Source organism: Oryctolagus cuniculus, chromosome 9 (assembly GCF_051225735.1).
Source record: "Oryctolagus cuniculus isolate XC-2025 breed Fujian yellow rabbit chromosome 9, ASM5122573v1, whole genome shotgun sequence".
Classification (NCBI taxonomy): domain Eukaryota; kingdom Metazoa; phylum Chordata; class Mammalia; order Lagomorpha; family Leporidae; genus Oryctolagus; species Oryctolagus cuniculus.
In genome coordinates this window covers 84636312-84662764 of record NC_142875.1, presented here as the reverse complement: position 1 = coordinate 84662764, position 26453 = coordinate 84636312, and the positions used below count along the sequence as shown (strand labels likewise).

At 41.5% G+C, this 26453-nt stretch overlaps 1 protein-coding gene across 1 annotated transcript in view; it reads right to left on the bottom strand.

The window, feature by feature from the left end:
- Nucleotides 1-25874, bottom strand: part of UBL3 (ubiquitin like 3) — a 69818-nt gene extending 43944 nt beyond the window's left edge. The window contains exon 1 of the mRNA XM_008273523.5: nt 25732-25874. Within this exon, the coding sequence (XP_008271745.1) occupies nt 25732-25758 (27 nt within the window). The 5' untranslated portion in view covers nt 25759-25874. The remainder of the gene's footprint in view (nt 1-25731) is intronic.
- Between the last annotated feature and the right edge of the window lie 579 nt (nt 25875-26453).

The window sequence follows — 26453 nt, the reverse complement described above, 5'->3', positions numbered from 1 at the left end:
ATTCACTATGATCAAGCATTAGGACTTCAAATATGAGTTAGTCAAGTGGGAAGGTGATGGTTGAAAATATTTATGATAAATTTGATTTAAACTTTTGAGATCACTTCGTTCAGATGTTATAAAATTGTAAAGACATGTACTTGGGGAAATGGCCTTGAATTACCAACCTAGACAGATCAAAAATATCAACATTAAGCCAACTTTATCAAAGTTAGAACTTTGTTAACTTCCTAAACACATAAATTTGTGAGGGCCAGCAGCCAAGGAATATGTATAACCCACAGCTAAATTTTAAAACAAAGATCTTCATTTTATTATTGCTCTTCTGAATGTCACTTTATTCCCAAATACGTATATCTTCCCAATGCAGAACCATAAAACAAAACTTCAGGCATTACTGATATTTTGCAGGAATTCTTGGTGTTTCTGGTGTTTTTACTAGAAATCTATCATTATGTTACCAGATGATTTTCTATACCTAGAGAAACAGCTGGTGATGTTATTCACATGGTAATTAAGCAGAAAAACATGTGCGGAAGTTGTCTAGAAAACTCCCAGAATGCAACGAAGAAACTGAAACTTGTCTAAGCTTTTACTTCTGAGGCTACCTTGTGAACAACTGAATAATCTATACAATCCTAATGTAATCCTTCAATATCTATCTCTGCAGAGAGCCATACAAATGTCACTTATCACAAATTTAGAACATCAGACAGGTGCTCAGGAGTATTTTCCTCTATACTTTCAGATTGCTATGCTAGGAATTCTGACAGCTTTTCAAAAGTTTTTTCTTTACTGTAATCAGGTTCTGACTTAAAAGAAATGATTTTTTAAAAACGCTTTAACTAATTTATTTTCATTTTATTTGAAAGGCAGAGGGATACAGAGAGAGCAAAAAAGAAAATAAACATCTTCAGGTTTACCAAATGCTCTCAACCGCCTGGGCTGGGCCATGTCAAAGCCAGGAGCCCAAACTCCATCTGAGTCTCCCATGTGGGTGTATTGGAGCCATCACCTGCTGTCTCCCAGCATGCACATCAGCAGGAAGCTAGATCAGAACAAGAGGAGCCAGGACTCAATGAGGCACTCCAATGTAGGGGTGTCCAAAATGGCCACTTCACCACAGTGGTCAAATGCCTGCCCCAATATTGTGTTATTTAAAAACACATCAGGGGCAGGTGTTTCACACAGTAGTAGTGGTCTCTCTGTAAACCAAGGATTTAAAATTAGATTTGATCCAGAAAATGTTTTAAACTTTTGCTTTTATTCAGTTTGAGTTACAGAAAAAATAACTTGTTCTAGCCTGAACTGATAGCAAAAGTTTATTTTTAAAATTTGATGCAGCTGCTAGTCTAGCAAATTAGTGTAGTTCATTCAGAAATCTTATTTTAGTCCTTGTTACAAGTCCCTGGCATAGAATGCCACATCACACCAGCACATAGCTCTGACAAAAGGAAGTTCAAAAACAACAAAAGCTAAAAATGAGAAAACAGTCATATCCTACTTCTTGTTCACATATGCTCACAAGCTTTCTAATTCATGATCAAGTCTAAATTTAGACAAAAGAAAAAAAGGATACTATCACACACATCCTTTTCAGTCAGGAAGAGAAAGTTAGTATCTGTAAAGCCTTCAAGCCACAGGAATTCAGGGACACTTAGCATCAATTATTTACATAACTACTGTTCTCTTACAGAGCAAAGGAAAGAGAGAACTGTTTTGGGCACTCAACCAGAGGTAAAAATACTATTTATAAGACAGAAACCTAATATTTTCTCAAACCTAATACTTTCTCAAATTAAAGCCAACTGAAGACCTGAAGGATTTTTTTTTATTCAAGAACTATTTCTAAATGTTGCGGTAGTTTTTGTAGCCTTTCAAGAAACAGTTATCTTTCTTAGAAAGGTCTTAGTTTACACAATACCTATGTCCAAGCATGCTTATGCTCAACATTAGTGGCCTATGTATAAGTTTGTATATTCTGATAGCAAAGTAAGACTTTCTGCTCATAGTATGTTAAAAAAATAAGCTGTCTCATGAACTTTCCCATGCTGTCTAGCCTTCCAACGTTCATCAAGACAAAACTCACTGTAAAGCTAAGCCCATTCTGAAATGTCAATTTTTCAATGCCTTCATATTATTATGTTTGATAATATTAGGTAACTACTGCTAGTTTTTGAGGCTGAGATATGATCATGATTGTTTTCAAATATATATATAGTGTGTTAAAATGTTTACCTGGAAATATTAATCATTAAAAAAAGACATGTGTGATTTGTTTCAAAACATCCAAGAGAAGCAAACAGAATAGGATTGGACTTAGACAAACTGTTATTACTGGTCATGAGTTGATCACTGCTGAAAGCAGCATACAGATACATGGGGGTTTCATTGTAACACCACACCTCTGCATATGTTCAAAATTTTTCTAAATGTGTTTACAAAATCCCACCTTGGTGACTCTCTGAATGTTATAATCTGAAAGACATGAGTCAGATCCCATGTAAAGATAGTCATTTAGCTTTGGGACGCAAAATGAAAAACAAGGGTTTTCAAACACTTAGTGGAAATGAGATTAAAAAATTAATTTATTTTGGTGCAAAGATTTTGAAATCCATGAATTCCAGGGGTGTCTTCAACAAGTTTATGGAAAATGTGTATCATGAAAAAACTATACATGGATTTCTAAAAGACATTTTTTTCCAGGATAAATTTATCTTGTAATTGCAGTTTTCCAGGAACATTTTGAAGCCTCTTCCCATGTGGTATGAAAGATGAAAGGGCAAGGTCAAGAAAGGTTATCTTGCTGCATATATATATATCCATTCCAAAAGTCCTGGAATAAAAAAACATGGTCATAGAGTACAAAAAAAAATTAATATAAGATTCCAGCAAACCCATATAAACTAGAGAGTCTGTTACAAAGATACTTCTACAAATCCCTAAAAAAATTAACCTATCAAGTCATGGGATTAGAAGACTTGATATAATAAAGCACTTATATTTGCAGTAACTGATCCTGGATAACTACAGCTTATTTAAAATAATGAACTGAAATCGAGGGGGGTGGGGCAGGCATTGTGGCGCAGTAGGTTAAGCCCCTCAGTATCAGAATGCCTGAGATAAGATTCCCACCCACCACTTCTGATCCAGCTTCCTGCTAAAGAACACTGGGAGACAGGAGATGACAGCTCAAGTACCTGGGTCCTTGCCGCCGATAGGTGAGATCAGGATGAAGTTCCCGGCTCCTGGCACTAGCCTGGCCCAACCCCAGCTCTTATGGCTATCTGGGAATTGAACCAGCTCCAGCTGTTGGGGCCATCTGGGGAATGAACTAGCAGATGGAAAACCTTTCTCTCTGTCTCTCCTTCTCTGTAACTAACTCTTAAAACTGTGTCATTTCTAATGTACTGGATAATTCAAAAACTTTACGGAAAACTCAATTAACATAATGAGGGATAGGAGTTTGGCCTAGCAGTTAAGGTACCAGTTAAGATGCTAGTACCCCATATCAGAGTTTCTGGGGTTTTATACCCACTTCCAGCTTCTCACTAAAGCAGACCTTCGAAGACAGTGGTGATGTCTCAAGTAACAGTTCCTGCCACCAGCGTGAGACCTGTATTGAGTTTCCAGCTCCCAGCTTCAGCTTGGCCTAGTCCTGGCAGTTCTGTTAGGCAGAAGTCAGGAATTAGCCTATGTGTGTTCAAGAAGGGCCTGAAGACCAGCACCTACTGTGGAAGCTCCAGAAGCCCAGCATCTTGCACTTCAAAGTCTTGCTCAGACCCTGATAACCTCCCAGGAGGTCTCAGCCCTTCTCCCCAAGGAAAGCTCCCAGGAGAATTCTCTCTCCTCAGAACCAACTAACAGGAGGCAATAAAACCTTCACAGATGCCCCAAGGGAAGCCCCCCTACTACTCTGCTCAGTGAAAATCTTGGGAGGAATTTGCTAATTTTCACCCAACAAACTCTTCTGCTAGGTCTCCCCATCCTTTGTCCTGGAGGAGAGGGGGGAGGTGGGTAAACAGACTCCCTTAAAAACCTGGGAGTTTAAACAAAGACTGAGCACTCAGCCTTCTGCTCTCTGCTCTCTGCTGAGCCCCTAGCCTGGCCTGCCCAGGTGTATTCGCTCCATTCAACCATGTAACTTTCTCCCTATCCCTTATCTCTATCTCATGCCTGAGTTCTTTCTTGCATGAAGACAAGAACCCCAGGGCTTCCATGGCCTTTTCTCCAGTGACAATTGCAGGTATTTGGGGACTGAACTAGTAAATGGGAGTTCTCTTTCTCTCAAATAAATTTTAAAAAAATAAAGAAAAAAACTATGAAGTGTGAGACACATTTCAGTATGTTGAAATGCTTATTACGCAAAATCACAGGGAAAAATAAAATGCCTTCCCTATGACACAGCAAAGCTGAACTTGTATTTACTGTTTACAGCTATGTCATTTCATAATCACCAAAGTTCTTAGGAAACTAATCAAATGGTTTAGAAAGCTTGATGTACTACTATCTTTTGCAGCCATCCTACAAAAGTTTATCAGTAGCATTAACTTAAACCCCGTAAAAGTAATAGCGTGGGCTACAATGGCTCCGCAGATGCTAAGGTTCCCTTGGAACCCGAAGACGCTGTCCTTTCCAAAAGAACATGCTGAATTCTTTCATTGAGCTAATATTTTCTGTGTGTATCATTTATTCACTGGATATCTATTCCACAGGTAGTAAAGTTTAATACGCCAATAAAAGCCTTTTACTTGCTTTGTTTCTCCACTACAAGGCCATTGAAAAATTGATTTTCTTTAAACTTACTTTTGCTTTATGGTGTTCTACTGGTTTTATTTTTTTCCCCCAACAGGCAGAGTCAGACAGTGAGAGAGAGAGAGAGAGAAAGGTCTTCCTTCTGTTGGTTCACTCCCCACAATGGCTGCTACGGCCGGCGCGCTGCACCAATCCGAAGCCAGGAGCCAGGTGCTTCCTCCTGGTCCCCCAGGTGGCTGCAGGGCCCAAGCACTTGGGCCATCCTCCACTGCACTCCCAGGCCACAGCAGAGAGCTGGACTGGAAGAGGAGCAACCAGGACAGAATCCAGCGCCCTAATTGGGACTAGGACCCGGTGTGCCAGCGCCACAGGCAGAGGATTAGCCAAGTGAGCCACGGCGCCGGCCCGTTCCACTGGCTTTGTAAAAACAAAATACATTAACAATACTGTCACTGGAATATGCTGCCTTGGTTGAACATATCTAGCAGGGAAAGTAGCTTATAAACAGGCAGACACTGAACCCAACCAATGAACTTTCTAAAATGCAGTTTCTGCAAAGTAAATGATATGTTTAAATTTTATAAATCATACAATTAGGCTTTTATTTCCTTTTTCACTTTTGGTAGGTGGGGTAGATAAAATTTTAAATACAAGAAACTTTTTGCCGGCGCTGTGGCTCACTAGGCTAATCCTCCACCTGCGCGAGCCAGTACCCTGGGTTCTAGTCCCAGTTGGGGTGCCGGATTCTGTCCCGGTTGCTCCTCTTCCAGTCCAGCTCTCTGGTGTGGCCCGGGAAGGCAGTGGAGGATGGCCTAAGTGCTTGCGCCCTGCACCCGAATGGGAGACCAGGAGGAAGCACCTGGCTCCCGGCTCCTGATCAGCACAGCGCGCTGGCCGTAGTGGCCATTTAGGCGTTGAACCAACGGAAGGAAGACCTTCCTCTCTGTCTCTCTCTCACTAACTCTGCCTGTCCAAAAAAAAAAAAAGGAAACTTTTTAAGAATCTTGTGTTCTTGTGTACCAGAGAGACACAACTTATAGATATGTATTTTATTAAAAAAAAGATTTATTTTATTTTGAAAGGCAGAGTTAGAGAGAGAGAGAGGGAGGGAGGGAGAAGTAGAGACACAGAGAAGTCTTGCATTTGCTGGTTCACTCCCCAAATGGGTGCAATGGCTGGGACTGGGGCTAGGCCAAGTCATAGCCAGGAGCCAGGAACTTCATCTGAGACTCCCACATGGGTGCAGGGGCCAAAGGACTTGAACCATCTTCTGCTGCTTTCCTAGGCACATTAGCAGGGAGTTGGATCCGCAGTGGAAAAGCCAGTACTGGAACCAGCACCCATATGGTGCTGCAGGTGGTGACCTTAACCCCCTACGCCGCAGCACCAGCCTGGCTGCATTTTAAAAATGGAAAAATGGTGGCCAGCGCCACGGCTCACTAGGCTAATCCTCTGCCTTGCGGTGCCGGCACCCCGGGGTTCTAGTCCCGGTCGGGGCGCCAGATTCTGTCCCAGTTGCCCCTCTTCCAGGCCAGCTCTCTGCTGTGGCCAGGGAGTGCAGTGGAGGATGGCCCAAGTGCTTGGGCCCTGCACCCCACGGGAGACCAGGATAAGCACCTGGCTCCTGCCATCGGATCAGCGCGGTGTGCCGGCCGCAGCACACCAGCCGTGGCGGCCATTGGAGGGTGAACCAATGGCAAAGGGAAGACCTTTCTCTCTCTCTCTCTCTCACTGTCCACTCTGCCTGTCAAAAAAAAAAAAAAGGAAAAATGGTAGATATAATATGTTAACAAGAAGCTGATTTTATCCTAAGAAAAGTTCAGGGGCTGGCATTGTGGTGTAGCATGGTAAAGCTGCTGCCTGCAACACTGGAATTCCACATGGCCACAAACCTATTCATGTCCCACTGCTCCACTTTCAATCCAGCTCCCTGCATGGCCTGGGAAAACAGTAGCAGATGGCCCAGGTTCTTGAATCCCTGCTCCTGTCTCCTGGATTCCACTTGGCTCAGCCCTGGCTACTGTGGCCACATGGGGAGTGAACCAGCAGATGGAAGATCAATCTCTCTTTCTCTGTAACTCTTTCAAAATAAATAAATAAACCTTTTTTTAAAAATTCAGACTTAAAGGTTTTCTTAGTGAATATAAACTTCCCATAAAAGGAAGTATTAAGACCTCCTCAAATCAGAACACTTCAAAATGAGTCAACTGTGTATATACGAACATAGGAAGTCTAGAGGGCAGACAGCAAAAACACTAATAGCATTCATTTGTAAGAAGCAGAATCTCATAAATGGTGTTATTTAATATATCTTCTAATTTACAAGCTTTATGACAATCCCATTGCTTTTCCGATTAGCAACAAAGTTAGAATGAAGCAATAAGGGGACAGTGCTGTGGTGTGGCAGTTTAAGCCACCATCTGTAGTGCTGGCATTCCACACGGGGACCCGTCTGAGTCCAGCCGCTCTACTTCTGATCCAGCTCCCTGCTGATGGTCTGGAAAGCAACAGAGGAGGGCTCAAATGCTTGGGCCCCTGCACACATGTGGGAGACCTGGAGCAAGCTACTGGCTCCTGGCTTCAGCCTGGCCCAGTCCTGACCACTGCAGTCATTTGGGGAATAAACTACAGATAGAGTCAGTCTCTCTGTCTCTCTCTCTCCCTCTGCAACTCTTTCAAGTAAAAAATAAATAAATAAAAAAAAAGCAGTAAGTTTAGATTTTTAAACGAAAAAAAAATGAATAGAATATGGCCAAGAAAGAGCAAAATGGGAAAAGCCACACAACCACTTCCTTTAGGAATTGCTGGTCAGGCACAGTGAGGGATCACAGACAAGGTAAATGTCATGCCTTTTACTATGGAGGCTAAGTTACATTTCACTGATGCTGAATGGCACATTAACATACTTAATAGCACACATGTGTACTATTTTAAAGTATATTTTTAAAATCTTATTTTCTGGTACATTTCTCAGGTAATTAAAACTTACCCAAGTTATTCAAGTTATCTGGGAAACCAGAAAAGGTTTTTACCATTTCAGGGCAGAATCATTTTTACCCATTTTGAGATAGCTGCTTAAACTGTCCCAAAAAAATTCCAGCTGCCTATCTAGTGCTTCTAAAATGACAAATGAAATAAGTAAGCATTTCTTCCAGAAATGACTCATGAGTTGGCATAATTTGAGAATCAAAAGTATAAGCCTAGCGCTCTGCACGACATACACCCTAAGAGTAAACCAAGAATAAAGAATCTAGAGCAAATGTTTTCCCAGTTTTTTACTTTTTCTTGGCTGCCTATCCTAATTCCCAATGGCATAAGGTAGACAGTAGTTTGGGGAAGGAAAAAACTGTTTGCTTGCTTCCTATGCCAACTTGGAGTTTGTCTGCACCTCTGAAAAGCAAGATGTCCCTATTTTTTAGTAAAACTTTCTTTCTCTAGGTGCAAACTAACAAGCATCAAAGCATGATATGAATAGCTGCTACCAAAAACTCAACTATGAGGTAAATTTATAATTTTTAATCCTTCTCTCCATTTTTATATTCTTCTGGAGTTAAGAAGACATCAAAGATAACTTCCAGGTTCCTACAGTACTTGTTCTTTTTAAAAAGATAATTCATCAAGCTTGATTATATGTCATTCTACATCAAAGTAGACTGATGACAGTACATATGATGATAGAAGCAAATGATGGATGCAGACACTAAATGAAAAAAAAAAAAAACTAGAAAAATCAGAAAGTAAAACCCAAGGCTTAGCTTTCAGTGACCATCTGAAACACAAGACAAAAAAAAAAATGTCAGAGATCTGTTTTGTCCATTGAGAAAATTAACTATGCAAACCATTGTCCAATATAGTAGCCACTAAACTCAGTTCCTCAGTCATACTTGCTACATGGTAAATATTCAACAACCACATGTAGCTAGTGGCTACTTCATTGGACAATACAAAAAGAATATCTCCAACCTGTTTAAAGTTCTATTTAACAGAATTGCAGTGCTAATTCGACATTTGTTGAGTATTTTGTATCTCCTAGGCATTATGCTAGGTACAGGGGAATAGAAAGGAAGGGAAGACCTCTCTCTGTCCTCAAGAGTACAGTCTAATGGAGCAAAGAGATTAAAGTATTTACCATTTACAAGTACTAGTGTAGAATAATACTTGTGAGAGAACAATTGATTCTGCAGCCCAGATCTGAGTTCAGGCCAATTACTTAGGATTCCAAACCTTTTACCTAGCTTCCTTTATCTACTTTCCCTGCAGACTTGGCCTTGGTCACCTGAGCATTTTGATGGTACAGTAAGCAGTGCTGAGAAGCATCCCTATCTGGAAGTTCCTAGACCATCAAAGCAGAGATGTTGACACCTGATGAGGATTGAGGTTAGTTCTATCTGTATGGAGCTGCTTTATACTGCTGGCAACCCCTGAAGGAAAAAGCCAGCCTGTATCTCTGGCTATTCTTCCTTGGTCCCTCCCAGGAGGCAGCTTTGCCTCAAGGGTCACTTTGGTTTAGAGCTACTGGACTTAACTACTAGCTGCCTGATAAAGTCTTAAGACTTCACCAAGGAATTAACAGTGCTGTTGAAGACAAATCTCAGGTGCAAACAGAGTGAGAAAAGAGGCACATTCTGCGGAAATGCTTTCATCTGCAAGGATGCAAGAGAGAAGCATAAACATTAACAGAAAGATTTGTGGGCAAGCAGGGGATCATCACAACGCAGAAAGAGGATACACGCAAGGGAGTAATAGCAGCAGATGAGGCTGGATTGCAGCCACCACCAAGAGCCTTAATGCCACATGGGAAGGAGCCTGGCCCGGACTGACCTATGAGTGATAGCCAGCCATTATTAAGTAGAGTGATCAGATGATGAGATCCCTGTTTTTCAAAAGACAAACCTGGGAAAAGGGTGGTAAGCAGACAGTAATGGATAAAGGAGAAAGACATCTAGATGGAGAACCGGTTGAATATAGTGGTGATAGAGAAGAGGAATTGATTTCAGAGACATTAGGGAAAAAATGGTTGTCTCTTGACTATTGACAGGATCCATCTGGTACACTGGGAATTAAAAAAATGTATGCTGCCCAAATTAATGAGGAAAATAATGAGATCATATTCTGGTTTCTCTTCAGGTCGTAAAATAATGAGATCACTTAGATCACATAGAGGTCAGAAATAAAAAACACCAGAAACACAAAACTTTAAGGGACTGGCAGAAGAAACAGACTGAAAAAGAACAAAGAAATCAAATGAGGTAATATTCCCTCTGCCTAGAATACAATTTCCTAGGATAGCTGCCTGGCTCGCTCCCCATCTCCAGACCCTCAAACACCAACACTACAGACTCCTGTCCCTGGTCACACTACTTAACACTGAACACCAAGGGCAATTTTAGCACTCCCCAACCTCCTTTCCTGCTTTATCTCTCTCTGCAGTACTTCTCACCATTGAATATACTAAACATAAGGAGACTTTTTAAAGTTCAGGGAAATGGAATTTGAAAATAAAAATATGGGGCTGGTGTTGTGGTATAATGGGTAAAGCTGCTGCCTGCAATGCTGGTATCCCACATGGGTGCCATTTCAAGTTGTGGCTGCTCCCCTTCAATCCAGCTCCCTGCTAATGCACCTGGGAAAGCAGCGGAGGACGGCCCAAGTACTAGGGCCCCTGCACCCATAAAGGAGACTAAGAAGAAGCCCTGGACATTACAGCCATTAGGGCAATGAATCACCAGATGAAAGATTTCTCTCTCTCTAATAAATAAATAAATCTTAAAAAAAAAGATTCAGTCAAGAAAATAAGAAGACATGAAATAAAGGAGGTGAAAAATGGTCAAAAGGATAGAAAAGTAACACACACACACAAAATCTAAGAATATAAAAAAGTCCACCTAACAAGCTGGCTTCAGGAAAATCAGCAAGCTTTAGAAACACTCACTTCCCTCAGTAATAAAGGTAGTTAACACTAGACCTATGTGGTAGGCTTGTTCTGACAGTTTTTTGTGTTTTTTTTTTTTTGAGACTTAAACATGCTTCAAGTAATGAGCTTGGCACAATGTCTATAAGTTATTTAATCCTGTAATCCACAAACATTTACTAAGAACCTAGCAAACAAAAGGCATCCTACCAAAGTATTGGTTATAGTGGCAAATGGAAAATATATACCTCCTGGAATTTGTGGCCTACTAGAGATATCAAATGAGCAAACTACAGAGGTCAACAAGTGCTATGGAGGCCAGCAAGGGTCTTGTGACAGAAGTTAAGCAGGTGAGGGCAATCTGAGATACGATTATCTTACAGAAAAGCTAAGATGCTAGTACTCATGCACAGAGGGTATAGAAATACATGGATAAGTAGCCCAGGCAAAAGGACTAGTGTGTACAAAGGTTGAGCATAGCTGTGGAAAAGATCCTGCTGCATGTCTAAGGAACTACAAGGAATCAGACTTGGCCTAACTGAAATACAGTAAGTCAAATGAGGCGAGATCATTGAAAAAGGCAGTCAGACCATGAAGGACCCTGAAAGGCCATGTTAAGAGCTGGGAATTTACTCTTCAATGGAGACACTCGAGCTATTTTTAGAAAAGGTATTACAGGGGAATGTAAATGGAAGTAGGATTAGTTCCAAGACCAAGGCAGCAGTCCAGGAGAGAGGCAGTGCTTCCACTTGAGTTGCAGAATGGAGAGGAAGAGAACTGGATGGATTCCAAATACACTTTGAAATGAATTAGACATGGGGGACAGGGGAAAGAGAGGAATCACAGGTGACTCCTGAAGATGCCGACTTCAAGCAACTGCTTGGCTAATAGTGTTATAGTAACAGTTAAGTACTGCGTTCACTTTAACTACTCTTAGTATTTGAAGGATGGAAGAGAGAACTATCAACACAGCTCAAACAACAAAAAATAGAAGGCACAAAAAGAAAGGGTACTTAAATCTAGCTATGAGGGAATAGCAATATCAGATTGAATTTCCTACTGAAAACAACTATCAAGGTGAAACAAGAGCTGCAAATGATTCACAGAAAATACACATTATCTTTAACTCCATTTTCTATCTTTAACTCCATTCTCCGTTCTGAATAAGAAAAATCTCCATTATATAAAGGCATAGAGGGAGAAATCAAGAGCAAGGACATCAGAAGCAAAGATCCCCCAAGAAGGGGAACTACCTTTCCCCTTTCCCCTTGAGATAATGTCAACTACTAGCAAAGGGTCAGAGGCCAAGTCAAAGGCAGCATCCCAGAATTTGTATCCATCTATGGGACCAGGCAGAGTAAAAGTGGTGCCAGCTTTTGGCACAGGAATTAAAGCACCACTTTGGAAGCCTGTGCTCCCTATCATGAGTGCCTGTTCAAATCCAGGCTCCATTCCTCATTTCAGCTTTCTGCTAATGTGCACCCTAGAAGACAGTGGGTGATGGCTGGAGTAATGGGTTCTTGTCATTTATGTGGGAGACCCAGACTGAGTTCAGGGCTCCTGGCTTCAGTCTAGCTCACCTCCACCTGTTGCAGGCATTTAGGAGTGAACCAATGGGTATGACTGGTCTCTCTTTTTGCTTTCAAATCTGAAAAAGAAAAAAAGGGGAAAAAAAAAAAAACACCCTGGAATTCTATGAATTCTATACTAGCAAGGTAGCCAAGAATTGAGGATCATAGACAAAAAGGAACTTCAAAGAGACAAGTCCAACGTTCTGCTCAACTCCTGCCCTTGAGCACTGTGCTGAAATCACAGATACAGACTGAAATTCAGCAAAAAGATGGCTCTAAAAGGGCTAAAAGCTAAGCAGCTTTCACAATACATGAACTTCAGGACTTGCTAAGGAAGAGGGATCTTGGTAAATACTTCAATCTTCCAACTGAAGTTTAAAAGGGCTATACAACAGAGGGAGCCCTATTAAAAGTTCTAACTTCAGCTATAATGTCATATCAATCACTGATGAATTAAAGCGATCAATGTTCTTCTAACTGCCTGCCATAGAATATTAAATATATCTGGAAGAAGATAACCATCACTCACATCCATAATTTTTCATCAGGATGTTAATAAAACATTAGCAGGCATCCATGGAAAAAGGATCAAATGATCAAAAACCAGACAGTAAAAACAGACTCACAGATGAACTGGGTATTACAGTCATTAAACAGGAATTTTGCAAAAATGATTAATATCCTTAGGAAAACAGATGAAAAAATCATGAAAACTTGAATCCATTTAGTGATTAAAATACAAAAGCCCAAACTAAGAAATCAATAATTAGGCATAACTGCATACTGGATATAGAAGATACAAGTGAGCCTGAAGACAGGTTAATAGAAAATACTCAAAGTGACAGAGGAGAAAAAATGGAATGGAAACAATGAAAAAACCGAACAGTCCCATAATTGTAGTTCCAGAAGGAAATTAGAATTTAATACAAGGAATTAAAAAAATAGAATTCAACAGAAAAAATAAGGAATTTTGGCTAACATTCTTTAAACTGAAGGCAAGGGGCCAGTGTTGTGGCATAGTAAGTAAAGCCACAGCCTGTGATGCCCAAATGGGCACCAGTTCAAGTCCCAGCTGCTCTGCTTCCAATCTAGCTCTCTGCTAATGCACCTGGGAAAGCAGCAGAGGATATCCCAAGTGACTGAGCCCCTGCACCCATGTGGGAGAGACCCTGAAGAAGCTCCTGGCTTTGGACCAGTCCAGCTCTGGCTGTTGCAGCCATTTAGAGAGTAAACCCTCTCTGCCTTTCAAATAAGTAAATCTAAAAAAAAAAAAAAAAAAAAAAAAACAAAATGAAGACTTTTTCAGGCAAACAAAAATAGAATTCATTATCAGAAGATTGCACTAAAAGTAATACTAAATAAAGGAAGTTTCCTACTTAAAAGGAAAACTATCCAGCTGCAAATACACAACACAGGAAGAAATGAAGACCTCTAGTGTGGGGAGCAACTCGGACTAGACTAAGTTACTGGAATTAAGACTTATTCTGTGCATCTGCTCTCCCACAATATGGCGCTGGGAGAGGAGGAAACAGCTTCTACACAGCTGCCTCCAGTTCAACCAATAAACAGCAGGACCTGCTCCTGATTGGAGGAGAGCATCGTACTCGGCGTGTGGGTAGCAGAGTTGGGATTGGTGGAAGAGGACTATAAAGGAGGAGAGAGACAACATGCACCGGGAACATCTAAGGGGAACATCTGAAGGAACACCTGTGCAGCCCCCGAGAGAGCTGGCCGGCGGGTGTGCCGCTCCCCCGCGGAAGTGGGGAAAGTGGCTAGGGGGAACCGCCCTTCCACGGAGGTGGAAGGGTCGGTAGCCAACCCGGGAAGAACCAGCAGCAAACCCTGGGAGGGCCGAGCAGACAAAAGAACAGCGCAGGGTCCTGTGTCGTTCCTCCACGAAGAGGGGGAGCGACATAATGGTGCCGTGACTCGGATATGAAGCCTAGGCAGGGTTTAGTGTCATTCCTCCATGAAGAGGGGGAGCGACACTCTAGAACAAAGTGAAGTGAGTAATGACTATATTAAACAATACTATAATTGTTACCATTATCTCATCAACAATGGTTTGGGGTTTAAAAATAAAGCAAGGGTGGGCATTTAGTATAACAGTTAAGATGCCAACTGAGATATTCACATCCCCTACTGGAGGGTCAGGGTTCAATTTATGGCTCTGCTCCTGATTCCATCTTCCTATAAATGTATACTCTGGAAAGCAGTGGTGATGGCTCAAGTGCCTGGATCCCTGCCACCCACATAGGAGACCTGGATTGAGTTCCTGGCTCCTGGTTCTGGCCTGGCTGAATCACAGCTATTGTGGGCATTTGGGAAATAAACCAGGGGTTAAGAGTTCTCTCCCTTTCTCTCTGCCTCTCAAATAAATAAATAAAATAAAAATTATAAGATAAAATAAAATAAAGCAGGGGTAGGTGTTTGGCTTAACACTTAAGACACCAACAAACCACACTGGAGTACTGAGCTCAATACCCAGGCTTCAGCCCCTAGCCCAACTTCAGTCCTTTGGAGCATTTGGGAAAGGAACAAGCAGAAGGGAGCATTCATATTCTCCCTCTCTTTCTCTACCCCTCTCTCCCTCACAAACAAGAATTTTGAAAATAAACAGTGGAAAAGGAGTAAATGGGATTAAGTTGTTGTAAGGCCCTTCCATTATCTTGGAAGTCATAAAGGCAATAACCTATGACAGACTCAAATCAAAGATGTATATTGTAATCTCTAATCAATAAAAGAATTTATAATAAATACACTAAACTGGGAACTATGGAATAAATGCTTGATTAATTCAAAAGAAAGCAAGAAATGAGAGGGGAAGTTATAAAAGACTCACCTAATATGGTCAATTTAAACCCAAATAACCTTGTACATAATTATATTACATTTAAAGTAAAGATTATCAAACTGAATAAAAAACAAAACCCAATTATATGATACTTAAAGAAATTCATCTTCGGTATAAGGACAGAGATAGGCTGAAAGGAAAATGGAGAGAGAATCCAAAGGAAAAATCTAATATAAAAAACAGACTTTAAAGCAAAACAGTATTACTAGATATAAAGATATAGGGTTGAGCCAATAGAAAAATGCAACAATTATAAATTTATTTTCAGCTGATAATCTAGCCTCAAAATATATGAGGCAAAATCTGAGAATACTAAATAAAGGAAGTTTCTGAGAATTCTGAGAATTCTCACATAGTTGGAGATTTTATTAAATTTTTCCTCAGTTAATAGTGATATAATAGGCTGAACATGATTAATAAACTTGATATATATGCACACCACACTCAATTTTTGAAAACTGAAAACAGGTGCCAACAAATTATCCACAACTGGAATCATAAGATGAATGGTTCCAGACCTCAACAGAATTAGACATCAATAACAAAAGACAGGTGGAAATCTCCCAAATACTTAAATATTCAGCAATGTAACCATAGGTCAAAGAAGAAACCACAAGAGAAACTTTAAAATATTCTGAATTAAATAACAAAAAATAATATACTTGTGAGACCCAGCTAAAGCTAGCTTTTAGAGGAAAATTTCACAGACATAAATGTACACATTAAAAAAATATCTTGACAGTCCAGTGCTATGGCATAGCAGGTAAAACCGCCACGTGCAGTACCAGCATCCTATATGGGTGCCAGTTTGAGACCCGGCTGGTCCACTTCTGATCCAGCTCCCTGCTAATGGCCTGGGAAAGCAGTGGAAGATGGCCCAAACACTTGAGTCCCTGCATACGCATGGGAGAGCTGGAAGAAGCTCCCTGGCTCCTGATGGATTCAACTCTGGCTGTTGCAGCCATCTGGGGAGTGAACCAGCGGATAGAAGACCCCCCCCCCCCCCGCCGCCTCTGCCTCTAAAGGCTAAAAATTAATGACTTAAGTAGCCATTTCAAGAGACTTGAATTAAAAGTAAAAGCAGAAACCAGTTGAAAGTAAAAAGCAAAATTTAAATCTGAAAATTGGTCCTTTGAAAAGAACGTGATAGGGGCCAGCACTGTGGCGCAGCAGATTAAAACCCCAGCCTGCAGCAATGGCACCCCCTATGGGCGCCAGTTTGTGTCCTGGTTGCTCTTCTTCCAATCCAGCTCTCAGCTATGGCCTGGGAAAGCAGAAGATGGCCTAAGCCTTTGGGCCCCGGCACCCACAAGGGAGACCTGGAAGAAGCTCCTGGCTCCTGGCTTCGGATCAGCTCAGCTCTGGCTGTTGCGGTCATTTTGGGAGAGAACTAGCAGAATGGAGACCCCTCTCTCTCTCTCTGGCTCTACCTCTTTCTGTAACTCTTTCAAACAAAATAAAATAAATCTTAAAAAAAAAAAAAAAAAAAGACTGATAAAGAGGCACAAATCACCAATAAGCAGACTTAGAAAGCAAATATCTTAGATACTATAAATACCAAAATTATAAAAGGATATTGTGAAAAACTATCAAAATTGACAAAGAAAAACAAAATGTGAATAGTCTTTTCTGTATTGAAAAAAAGAGAATCAATTTCCATAAGAAAACTCCAGATGGCTTCACAAGTGAATTTTTTGGAACATTTATGGATGAAATAAATCAATCTTCACAAATTTCTAGAAAATAAAAAATATTTTCCAGTTCATTTTATGAGGTCAGTGTAACCTTGAAGCTTACATCTGCCAGATTTTACAAGAAATTAAAATTGTTAACCAATCTTTTCACAAACAAAAATGAAAGCACTCTAAATAAAATATAACCTAGCACATTAAAAGAATAATAGCACAATGAAAAAAAAAAAACTAGGTTTATACACAAATTCAAGGATGCTTTAAAATTAGGAAACACGCATCTTCCCCCCTGCCCCCGGCCACCCAATTTATCTATCAGCAAAAGCTACATTTCTAAGAATTTTATCTTAAAAGAATAATCAGACAAGGCATGGAGACATGTTTAAGAATATTCATTATATTAAGGTTTATTGTTGCCTTTCAAAGTTTATTTACTTCGATTTATTTGAAAGACAGAGCAATAATGAAAGAGTAGGGGGGAGAAGGAAGGGCAGAGAGAGACAGAAAAGAGAGAAATGGACCATCCATTCACTGGTTCATCCTCCCAATGGCTGCAGCAGCCAAGGTTGGGCAAGGCTGAAGCCAACAGCTAGGAAATCTATCTTGGTCTACCACATGGGTGGCAGGAACCCAAATACTGGAGGCATCACCTGCTGCCTCCCAGGGAACACATTAGCAATAAGCTGAGTCTTGAACCAAGGCTTCTGAATGTCCCAAGTGGTGGTTTAACCAGCTATATCACAAAGCCTTCCCTTGTAATAGCTTTCAAATGCCTGCCATGGTTTCAGGGTGGCCCCTAAAATTCATGTGTTGAAAACTTTTCCCTAATACAATACTGCTGACAGTTGGGACCTTGAAGAATGACAAGGCAAAGAGGGCTCTGCCCTCATGAACAGATTTAAAGCTTTTACAGCAGGAGTAGTTTAGTCCTTGCAGAAGTGGGTTAATTAAAAAGAGGAACTGTGGCAGTGTTGTGGCGTAGTGGGTAAAGCATCCCACACGGGCACCAGTTGGACTCTGGTTACTCCACTTCTAACCCAGCTGTGTGCTAACAGCCTGGGAAAAGTGCTTGGACCCCTGCCACCCATGTGGGAGACCTGGATGAAGCTCCTGGCGCCTGGCTTTGGCCAGGCCCAGCCCCAGCAGATATGGCCATCTGGGGAATGAATCAGCAAATGGAAGATCTCTCTCAAATAAATAAATAAAAATTTTTTAAAAAGGGGGGGACAGTTCAGCCCCCCTCTCCTTTCTGTACCTGCACCCCTCCACCCAAGCCCACCTGATGCATTCTGCAGTATTAAAATGAAACAAGAAGGCCCTCACCAGCTATTCCTCCATCTAAGACTTCCTATCCTCCAGAAACTAAGAGCCAAACACACTTCCATTGTTTATAATCCATGCAGCCTGTGGTCTTCTGTTACAGCAGCAGAAAACAGACTAAAACAATGCCCACGAATGTGGAATTAGCTAAATCATTCATATACATGTGTCAAAATCAGTTCAAAATTATAAAGTGGTTCTATACATGTATCATGAGAACATTTTGTCTAGACACAATTGCCGTCTTAAGTACATAAACAAGATTCAATGCCAAATTTTGACAATTTTCTTCAGCACAAAGAACATTTTCTTCTGAAATCTAGTCATAAAAAGATAAATAAAAATCTAGTCACAGAAAATTATCCAAATAAAAAAATGCCATTAGGTTTGAATCAATCAATATTTAAGAAATTATAAAAGACAAAAACAAAACCCCTGAAGCACTAAATCCTTTACGAGTCAATCTACTTGTTAGATATATAAACAAGCCGCTGGTGCCGCGGCTCACTAGGCTAATCCTCTGCCTTGTGGTGCCGGCACACCAGGTTCTAGGCCCGGTCGGGGCGCCGGATTCTGTCCCAGTTGCTCCTCTTCCAGGCCAGCTCTCTGCTGTGGCCAGGGAGTGCAGTGGAGGATGGCCCAAGTGCTTGGGCCCTGCACCCCATGGGAGACCAGGAGAAGTACCTGGCTCTTGCCATCAGATCAGCGCGGTGCGCCGGCCTCGGCAGCCATTGGAGGGTGAACCAACGGCAAAGGAAGACCTTTCTCTCTGTCTCTCTCTCTCACTGTCCACTCTGCCTGTCAAAAAAAAAAATATATATATATACATATATATAAAAACAAGCCAAAGTAGTACATTTACAGGAAAATTCCTATTATATTAATGCATACATACACAAGAGGACTCAAAGTTCCAACAAGTTGACAGAAAGCTCCCTTTAACAACTAGTAAAATAGCCAATTTAAAAGCATTCCCTTCTACGTTACACATTACAAGAATATATAAAATCAGTTACATTTCTGCTCCACCAGGCTAACTCAAGTCGGTAGCCGAGTCTTGAACCGGTGCCCTTATGGGATGCCAGCACCCCAGGCCAGGGCGTTAACCTGCTGTGCCACAGTGCCAGCCCCCCAAATACTATTACTTTTAACAAGAGAGCATCATTATTGAATAAGCCTCCATTTTTTAAATTCTTAATTTTCTAGTGCATGAAAGCTGGTTTTGGGAGCTGCCAGTCACAGCTGACACACTTAGCTCACAAAGATGCACAGATCCACAGAGAAGACGATGTAGCTTACTGGCTTACCAAATCAATACTTTTTTCCATTCTATCACCAATTAAGCAAAACTGTGTTAAAAGTCAGAGTTATTAAAATTTTATTTTCCTGATGTCAAATATCTTTGTAAACTAAATCAAGTACTTCCTGCTTTTGGTGTTCCCAATATAAAAGTGGGTCCGAAGTCCACTGAAATTCTTTGTAAGAAAGATTTTAACAGATCCAAAGTATCTAAACATGCTTTCAAAATGTTCTCTTCGTAACAGTTTCTTCTGAAAAGCAGATTCTTTTCCTTACTCCTTGTTTAAAATGTCAATTTTCTTGAAGAGACAACTTAGTGTGTTTTTTTTTTTCCTCAAAAATATCTGCTAGATGACATACTATTGAAAACTTCTTGTCATCATGGAAAAAGATCTATGTCTAGAAATCTCTGTTGTAACATAAATAAGGGATCCATCTGTAAATTCTCTTAAGGGGCAAGGTGTTCAAGCCAGCAATTAAGATGCTTGCTAAGAAGCCCACGTGCCACAGCACAGTACCAGAGTTTGCTTCCCAGCTCCAGCTTCCGATCTCAGCTTTCCTTCTAGTGCAGACCATGGGAGGCAGCAGCCATAGCTCAAGTAACTGGGTTACTGCTGACCATGTGGGAGACCAGGATGGAGTTCTTGAGCTCCTGGCTTTGGCCCTGGCTCAGCACATGTCATTTGGGACATTTGGGAAATGAACCAGCAGATGGGAGCTCTCTGCCTCTCAGACATTTTTAAAGTAACCGTATAGTATAATAGAAAAATTCTGAGAAACCCCTGGCACTGCTGTAAGCTTCTACATTACAAAATTCCCACTTCTTCCCTCAAGAAACCACACTCACTGTGATAGCCTGAATCGAAAAACCTAGTAAAACCTCAGAGCCAATCCTTCACTGATAGAAAAAAATCTAGCCCTCCACCATGAATTTCCGGGGGCACTACAGAAGTTCTAACATTGTGATTTTCACATTTCTACTGACTTGCTTCACCTGATTTTGTAAATCACTGACCTAGTAAAGGAGACATGCAGCTTTCCAATCTATATTAAGAACTGAGAGCATCTCACTTGTGGCCTGCAGATTTAACACTACATTACACAGGCAGGTAACTTACAAACACTACTAAGTACAATCAATATTATTCAGATGGTGGCGCTGAGTCACCGAAAATAAGTTGTGTGTAGTATATTCTACTTAAGTAAATACAACAGTAGCCTAAAAATATTAAATTAGGCTATCTTAAAACACAACCTCCATGTATTGAGATTTACTAATTCAGAATGACTTATTATCCAAAGTGTCCAGGTTAACAAGAATTCTACAGTCACCTACAATTTTTTTCCCCAGAATGAGAGGAATCTGAAAATCAAAGAGCATATTTAAGAAGTTTATCTGTCAGTTCCTAAAGCACATTTCCTATGAGATATTATGAAAACACAGCCATCAGGTCTTCACCCACTAATTTAAAATTTCAAGTTTTATTATTTAAAAAGGTACATTTCATTGTCAATATGATAACAGGAGCAGACATCACAGGCTTCATATTTAACACCTCTGTCAACAGTACTAGTATGAAACAATAATTGTATTTTCCATAAATAACAATGAGAGTAATGCTTCCTGAGTCAAGAAATGTCTATTCTACTTCAGAAATTTCAGGAGATGTAACAAATAGAAGATATTTATATCCATATAAACTTGGCATCTGTCAGAGTCCAAAGCACTGAGGGAAAATGGTTCACAGGAAGGAATGCTCACTGTGGGATGGAAGGAACCAAAGGCTGTTTCACAGAGGAGGGCATGTGAACAGCGGTAGGATTCCAGACTAGAAAGAAGCCACTCAACGCTGGGGAAAATAATTTGTCATGTTTCTTAATAAAATGTCTAATTCAAAACACCAATATAAGACACATTCAAGGGCTGGCACTGTGGCACAGCGGGTAAAACCACCACCTGCAGTGCCAGCATCTCATATGGCCGCTGGTTCAAGTCCTGGCTGCTCCAAACCAGATTTGGGTCTCTGCTATGGCCTGGGAAAGCAGTGGAAGATGGCCCAAGTCCTTGGACCCCTGCACTCACATGGGAGACCCGGAAGAAGCTCCTGCTTTCAGACTAGTGCAGCTCTGGCTGTTGGGGCTATTTGGGGAGTGAACCAGCAGATGGAAGACCTCTCTCTGCCTCTCTGTAACTCTGCCTTTCGAATAAATACATAATTTTTTTTTTAAAAAAAAAAGGGACATTCAAGTAAAACAATTTAGAAATACATTAGTTATTAAGGCACTCATTATGCCATACACACACATACCCTGCCAAAACCAAGACCTGTGGATGCTCAAGCGCCTTTTATTTAATGGCACAGTATTTGCACAGAACCTATACACCTCTGCCTCTGCACTTGAATTCATCACTAGGTGGCTTATAATATCTCATACAATGCAAATGCTATAATAGTTACTCTGCATCACTCAGGCATAACGACAAGAAATGTCTATACATGTCCAGTACAGATGAAAACCTTATGATCTGCAGTTGGTTGAACCCTCAGATATAAAACACATGGTTAACAGAGGGCTGACTGTATATGGTATTTATCTATCCTTTAGCTTCTATTACCTCCCACTTACCCTAAGAGTCTAGCAAAAGAAAGAAAAATAAAAAGCAGCCTAAGTATAAGAAGACTCTTTTGACATTAGCGATCTCGGTATACTTTTCTCATGGTTAATAATTTCCTATTCTTGGAACTTTTTCCTAGCATGGCCTTTTTCCCTTGTATTTCTGCATCTATCATTTCACTTCAACTTGGAAAAGTTATAAAAGTTTACTATGAAAGGAAATTCATTTTAGTAATTTCCTGTCCACAAGAGGGCTCCAATATTTCTTCCATGAATGGAAAATGCATACCAAAAATTACCATAGGTACTGTTTTAGCACATGAGACACAATGAAAGATCTGGAGTTGTCATGATCTCCTTTAACCCCAGAACACAGGTTGTGACAATTTCTGCTGCAGTCTACATTAATAGTTTTTAAAGATACAGAGCTTTTCTTTAACTTTAATCAACTGTAACGTTTCAAAGATCAAAATTGCTTTGCCAATATTCTCTCAATGTCAATTTCTCTCTCCGGTAGATTCTTCAATTTTATGGACATCATAAAGTATAATTTAAATTCAAAGTGCTGAACAGTAGCACAAATGCTATATACAATACTTTTACAAATATAAGAATCTATGTCAGCATCCTTCCCAATCCAGAAAGCAAAATTACTACCTTATCTATCCTGTCTTAGGCCTTACTACTAACACCAGTAACAAACATTTTCCTGCAGAAGATCGATGGTTATTAACATAAGTCATGCTACAATTATATACAAGAAATACTGCCCCCTCACGAACTATGATTTGGGTTGATAAAAAAAAAAGTAAAGGAATTGAATCCTTTAAATACAATGTATAATATTCTGTCCACATATTTTCACATTTTGCACAATTACTACACTGAGAATGTTTAGTACATCCATTCAAATTCAATCACTCTTAGCAAAGGAAAAATCAATATTTCATATAAACACTTTTATATTTATACGACACATATATTATAGAATGTTAATTGGAAAAGTACCAACTGCAAATTTTTTTTAAGGATACACTAAATTTCACTAGAGTGCACTGCCCCCCTCCAAAAAAGAGACTAAATTTGGATGCCAAAAGTGAGACTCTGTGCTAAACACACAAGTTTATTGAATGTCCTGTCTAATAATAAATTTAAATGTAAGTTCTATTTACAAAACAAAAACCGGCATTTTTCTAAAAACCTGATTCTAAAGTCAGGATCACAGCGGTTAGAAGACACTACCAAAAACATCAATCGATTTAGCAAGTCCTATAGCTTAAGAATGAATTACTTCTAATGAAAACATGACAGGGGTTATAACTTCACTGCCCCACCCCATCTCTCCAGTAGGATTTTCCTATAAGGCTGACAAGCACCATTAAAATGCAAAAGAGCGTAACATTTGTTTCCGAATAGCACAACATACTAGCTGTCAACACTTAGGAAGCTTAACATTTTACTGCACCTAGCAAAAAATGCATATATGCATGCTTGCAAGTTTATGGATCGTAACAATACACATCCTAATCAATTCAGAGTTGTGCTGCAAAGGAAATGTTTTTGATGTGGGAGTGGTGACACAGGCTTTTGCAAGATCCAAAGAGTGGGAAACTGCTCTCAGTTTAAGTCATGAAAGGTAAACTCGAATTAATTGCTGACAAATATGGAGCATTTGGTCAACAACTTCTAACCATTATGTATGGTGGTGTATTTCAAGATGAGAATGCTAGGCATATGACAAATTCAGGTACTTTTAAGCAAAAATGCCATGTAAGTCACAGCAAATGACGGTTTAAAAGGCTTCATCAAAGACAATGATCCTAACCTCCAGCAAGCTGGCCAGCTAGAAAACAAGACATTAAAAACTACTCAGAACAATCGAACTTGTGCTGTTCCTTAGTACTCACTCGCAAACAGCATCACCGGGGCATTATATGTTTATTACATAATAGAGCTTTGCCCTTGCATATCACCTTTAATCAAGGGATCTCAAAGCACCTCAGAGCCATCAAGGCCTTAACATACAATCTAAAACAGATAGCTGTATTTTATAATTGCAACTATTAACAAAAGCCTGCCCCTACTTCCCAGTCCCCGGATCCCGACGTCGGCTTCCAAACCCTCCAGTGACTTAGAGACGGTATTCCCCCAAATTATCTCCATTTGTGACGGACGCTACGCACATTTCAGCTTTCCTTCGTCACCGGGCCTGAGGAAAGCACTGGCACGGTCTTAACGACTTAAATCTACTGCATCACAACTTCTGTGGCAGGGTAAGTGGTACTCAGGGAGAACCTATCTTGCACGGTGATGACATAAAATGGAGGCTTTAGAGAGAACAAATCTCTGCTGGAGGCAGCGAGCCCACAGAGCAGGGGAAGCGGCACCTCCCCCGCCACACCACCCCGGTCCAGAGACCTCCCCAGGCAACTTCAAGAGCAGCGTAGAGGAACCCGCGTCCAGCTTCCCCTCGCGGTTCTCAGGTGGGCGCGCCAGGAAGAGAGCGAAAACTACACGGACAATGCAGGAGCCCTCCTACTCAGAACAGAGGAAGGCTTCCCGAGGCCACCCAAGAGACAAACCCCGTGGTTCCTTTGCATTTAAATAGCGCACTAAATGAGAAATCAAACACAAGCAAACGTCTCTGCACCAAGGTCGAAATATCCCGCTGAGGAGTCCTTTAATCTCTCCAATCTTAAACATCTGCAAAGGAGGTTTCCTCCCATAGAAGTATTTGACATTTTAAAATGCAGTCATCAGCAAAGTTCCTTTTTATTTTTTCGCAGGAATACACACTCAAATGCTAACTCCGGTGAGCACATCCGCATTAACTTCCATTCTCCATAAAGCGAGTTCTTCAACTTCCTATTAACTGCATTCTCTGAGTCCTTAGGGCTGCAAAGTGTCATTTCACACTCACACAAAGCGCCCGCCAGCACGGTAGAGCTACACCGTGACTGTCAACAGCCTCACAAGCCTAACCTTTAACAAACAAAAAGAAAAGCGTCAATAAACAAGAGAGTTCTCGAAGCGACCAAAGCTCAAGAGGCCGTTTCTGCAGCTTTCAAAGTCTACGGATGTAATAGCACTACGTATCTGGCACTGCAAATCCTGGGCTAGACACGAAAAGTACCGATAGGCGGTCAGCCGAGAGTTGGGTAGGAAAAAAAAAAAAAAAAAAACTAAACATCTGGAATGTTTCCGTCTCCACAGTCGCCCGCTCAGACGCTGCAAAAGGCTCGCAGCAAGTGCTGTGCAGAGCCCCGTTCCTGAAAAAATACCAAGCTTGCGCCCACTGCGAGAGTGACTGAGCGCGATTGTCCCCGGCCACCTCCGGCTCGAGGAGGGCCGGCCGCCCTCGGCTCTGCCCCCGGGCACTGACGTTTCCCGAAGCGCTAAAACACCAGCGTCCCCAGGCTTCTGGCAAAAACAGCCAGACGGCTCCTTCCCTGCCAGGCTGCCTGGCTACGTTTCTCTTACTTCTTTTTCCACGGTCCTCAGCGATTGAGAGAACACGCAACTGCATGAGAAAACCCATGTTCAAAGCAGTCCCTTTTCGAAAAAGAGAGAAATCGGAAGCTCCAACTTCTCCAAATCCGCCACCGCGGTGGCTTCTCGGCAGCCCCCGGCAACCCCTCGCCCCACGCCAGCGTCCCTGCCGATCAAACAAGATGGGAAGCCGCAATTAAATCAGAGTGTCACAACTTCACTTACCATATCCGCCGGGACATTACTGGACATCTTGCCGTTTGGTATGTACTCGGATGTTTACGCCAAAAAAAAAAAAAAACACCCCCCCACACACAATATAAACAAACAAAAAGACCAAAAGTCTTCGAGCTGCAGAAATAACCCTTCGCGATGTCAACTGGTCCGCGATGTGCTTTCCAAAAAAATAAAAACAAGAAGTTATTTCGGAGCCAACGTGCTGGCCCGGCCGAGGTTCCGTGCGAGGAGGAAACAATCCCCAGGAGCCGGGCGGCCGGAGCGGGGGGAAGCTCTCGGGACAGCGGCGGCCCCCGTTGTCGTCGTCGTCGTCAGCAGCAGCCCTAGGACCGGCCGCGCCAGGTGAACGGAGCCGAGTGACACACGGACATGGAGCGGGGTGGGAGGGGGTTAAATCCGCCTTCCTCCTTTCCCAGCCCCGGCAATGATTCACACTCGCTCCCGAGTCAAGTCCTCATTAAGCAGGAGAAAAATGCCCCGGCGTGGATGTACATAGATAGCTATGTAGCTACACATCGACGCGTGAGCCGTGAGTGGCAAGTGGCCGCGGACCCCGCCGCGCGGGGAAACGGCTCAACTCGCGCCGCCGGGGCGGAGAGCCGGGCCGCGGAGAGCCGAGCTCAAGGGCATTTAACTCGTGGCGAGCCAAAGCGCAAGCTCCGGGCCGAGAGGCAAGGCGCAGGGCGGCCAGGACACCGCACGGCCCCGCC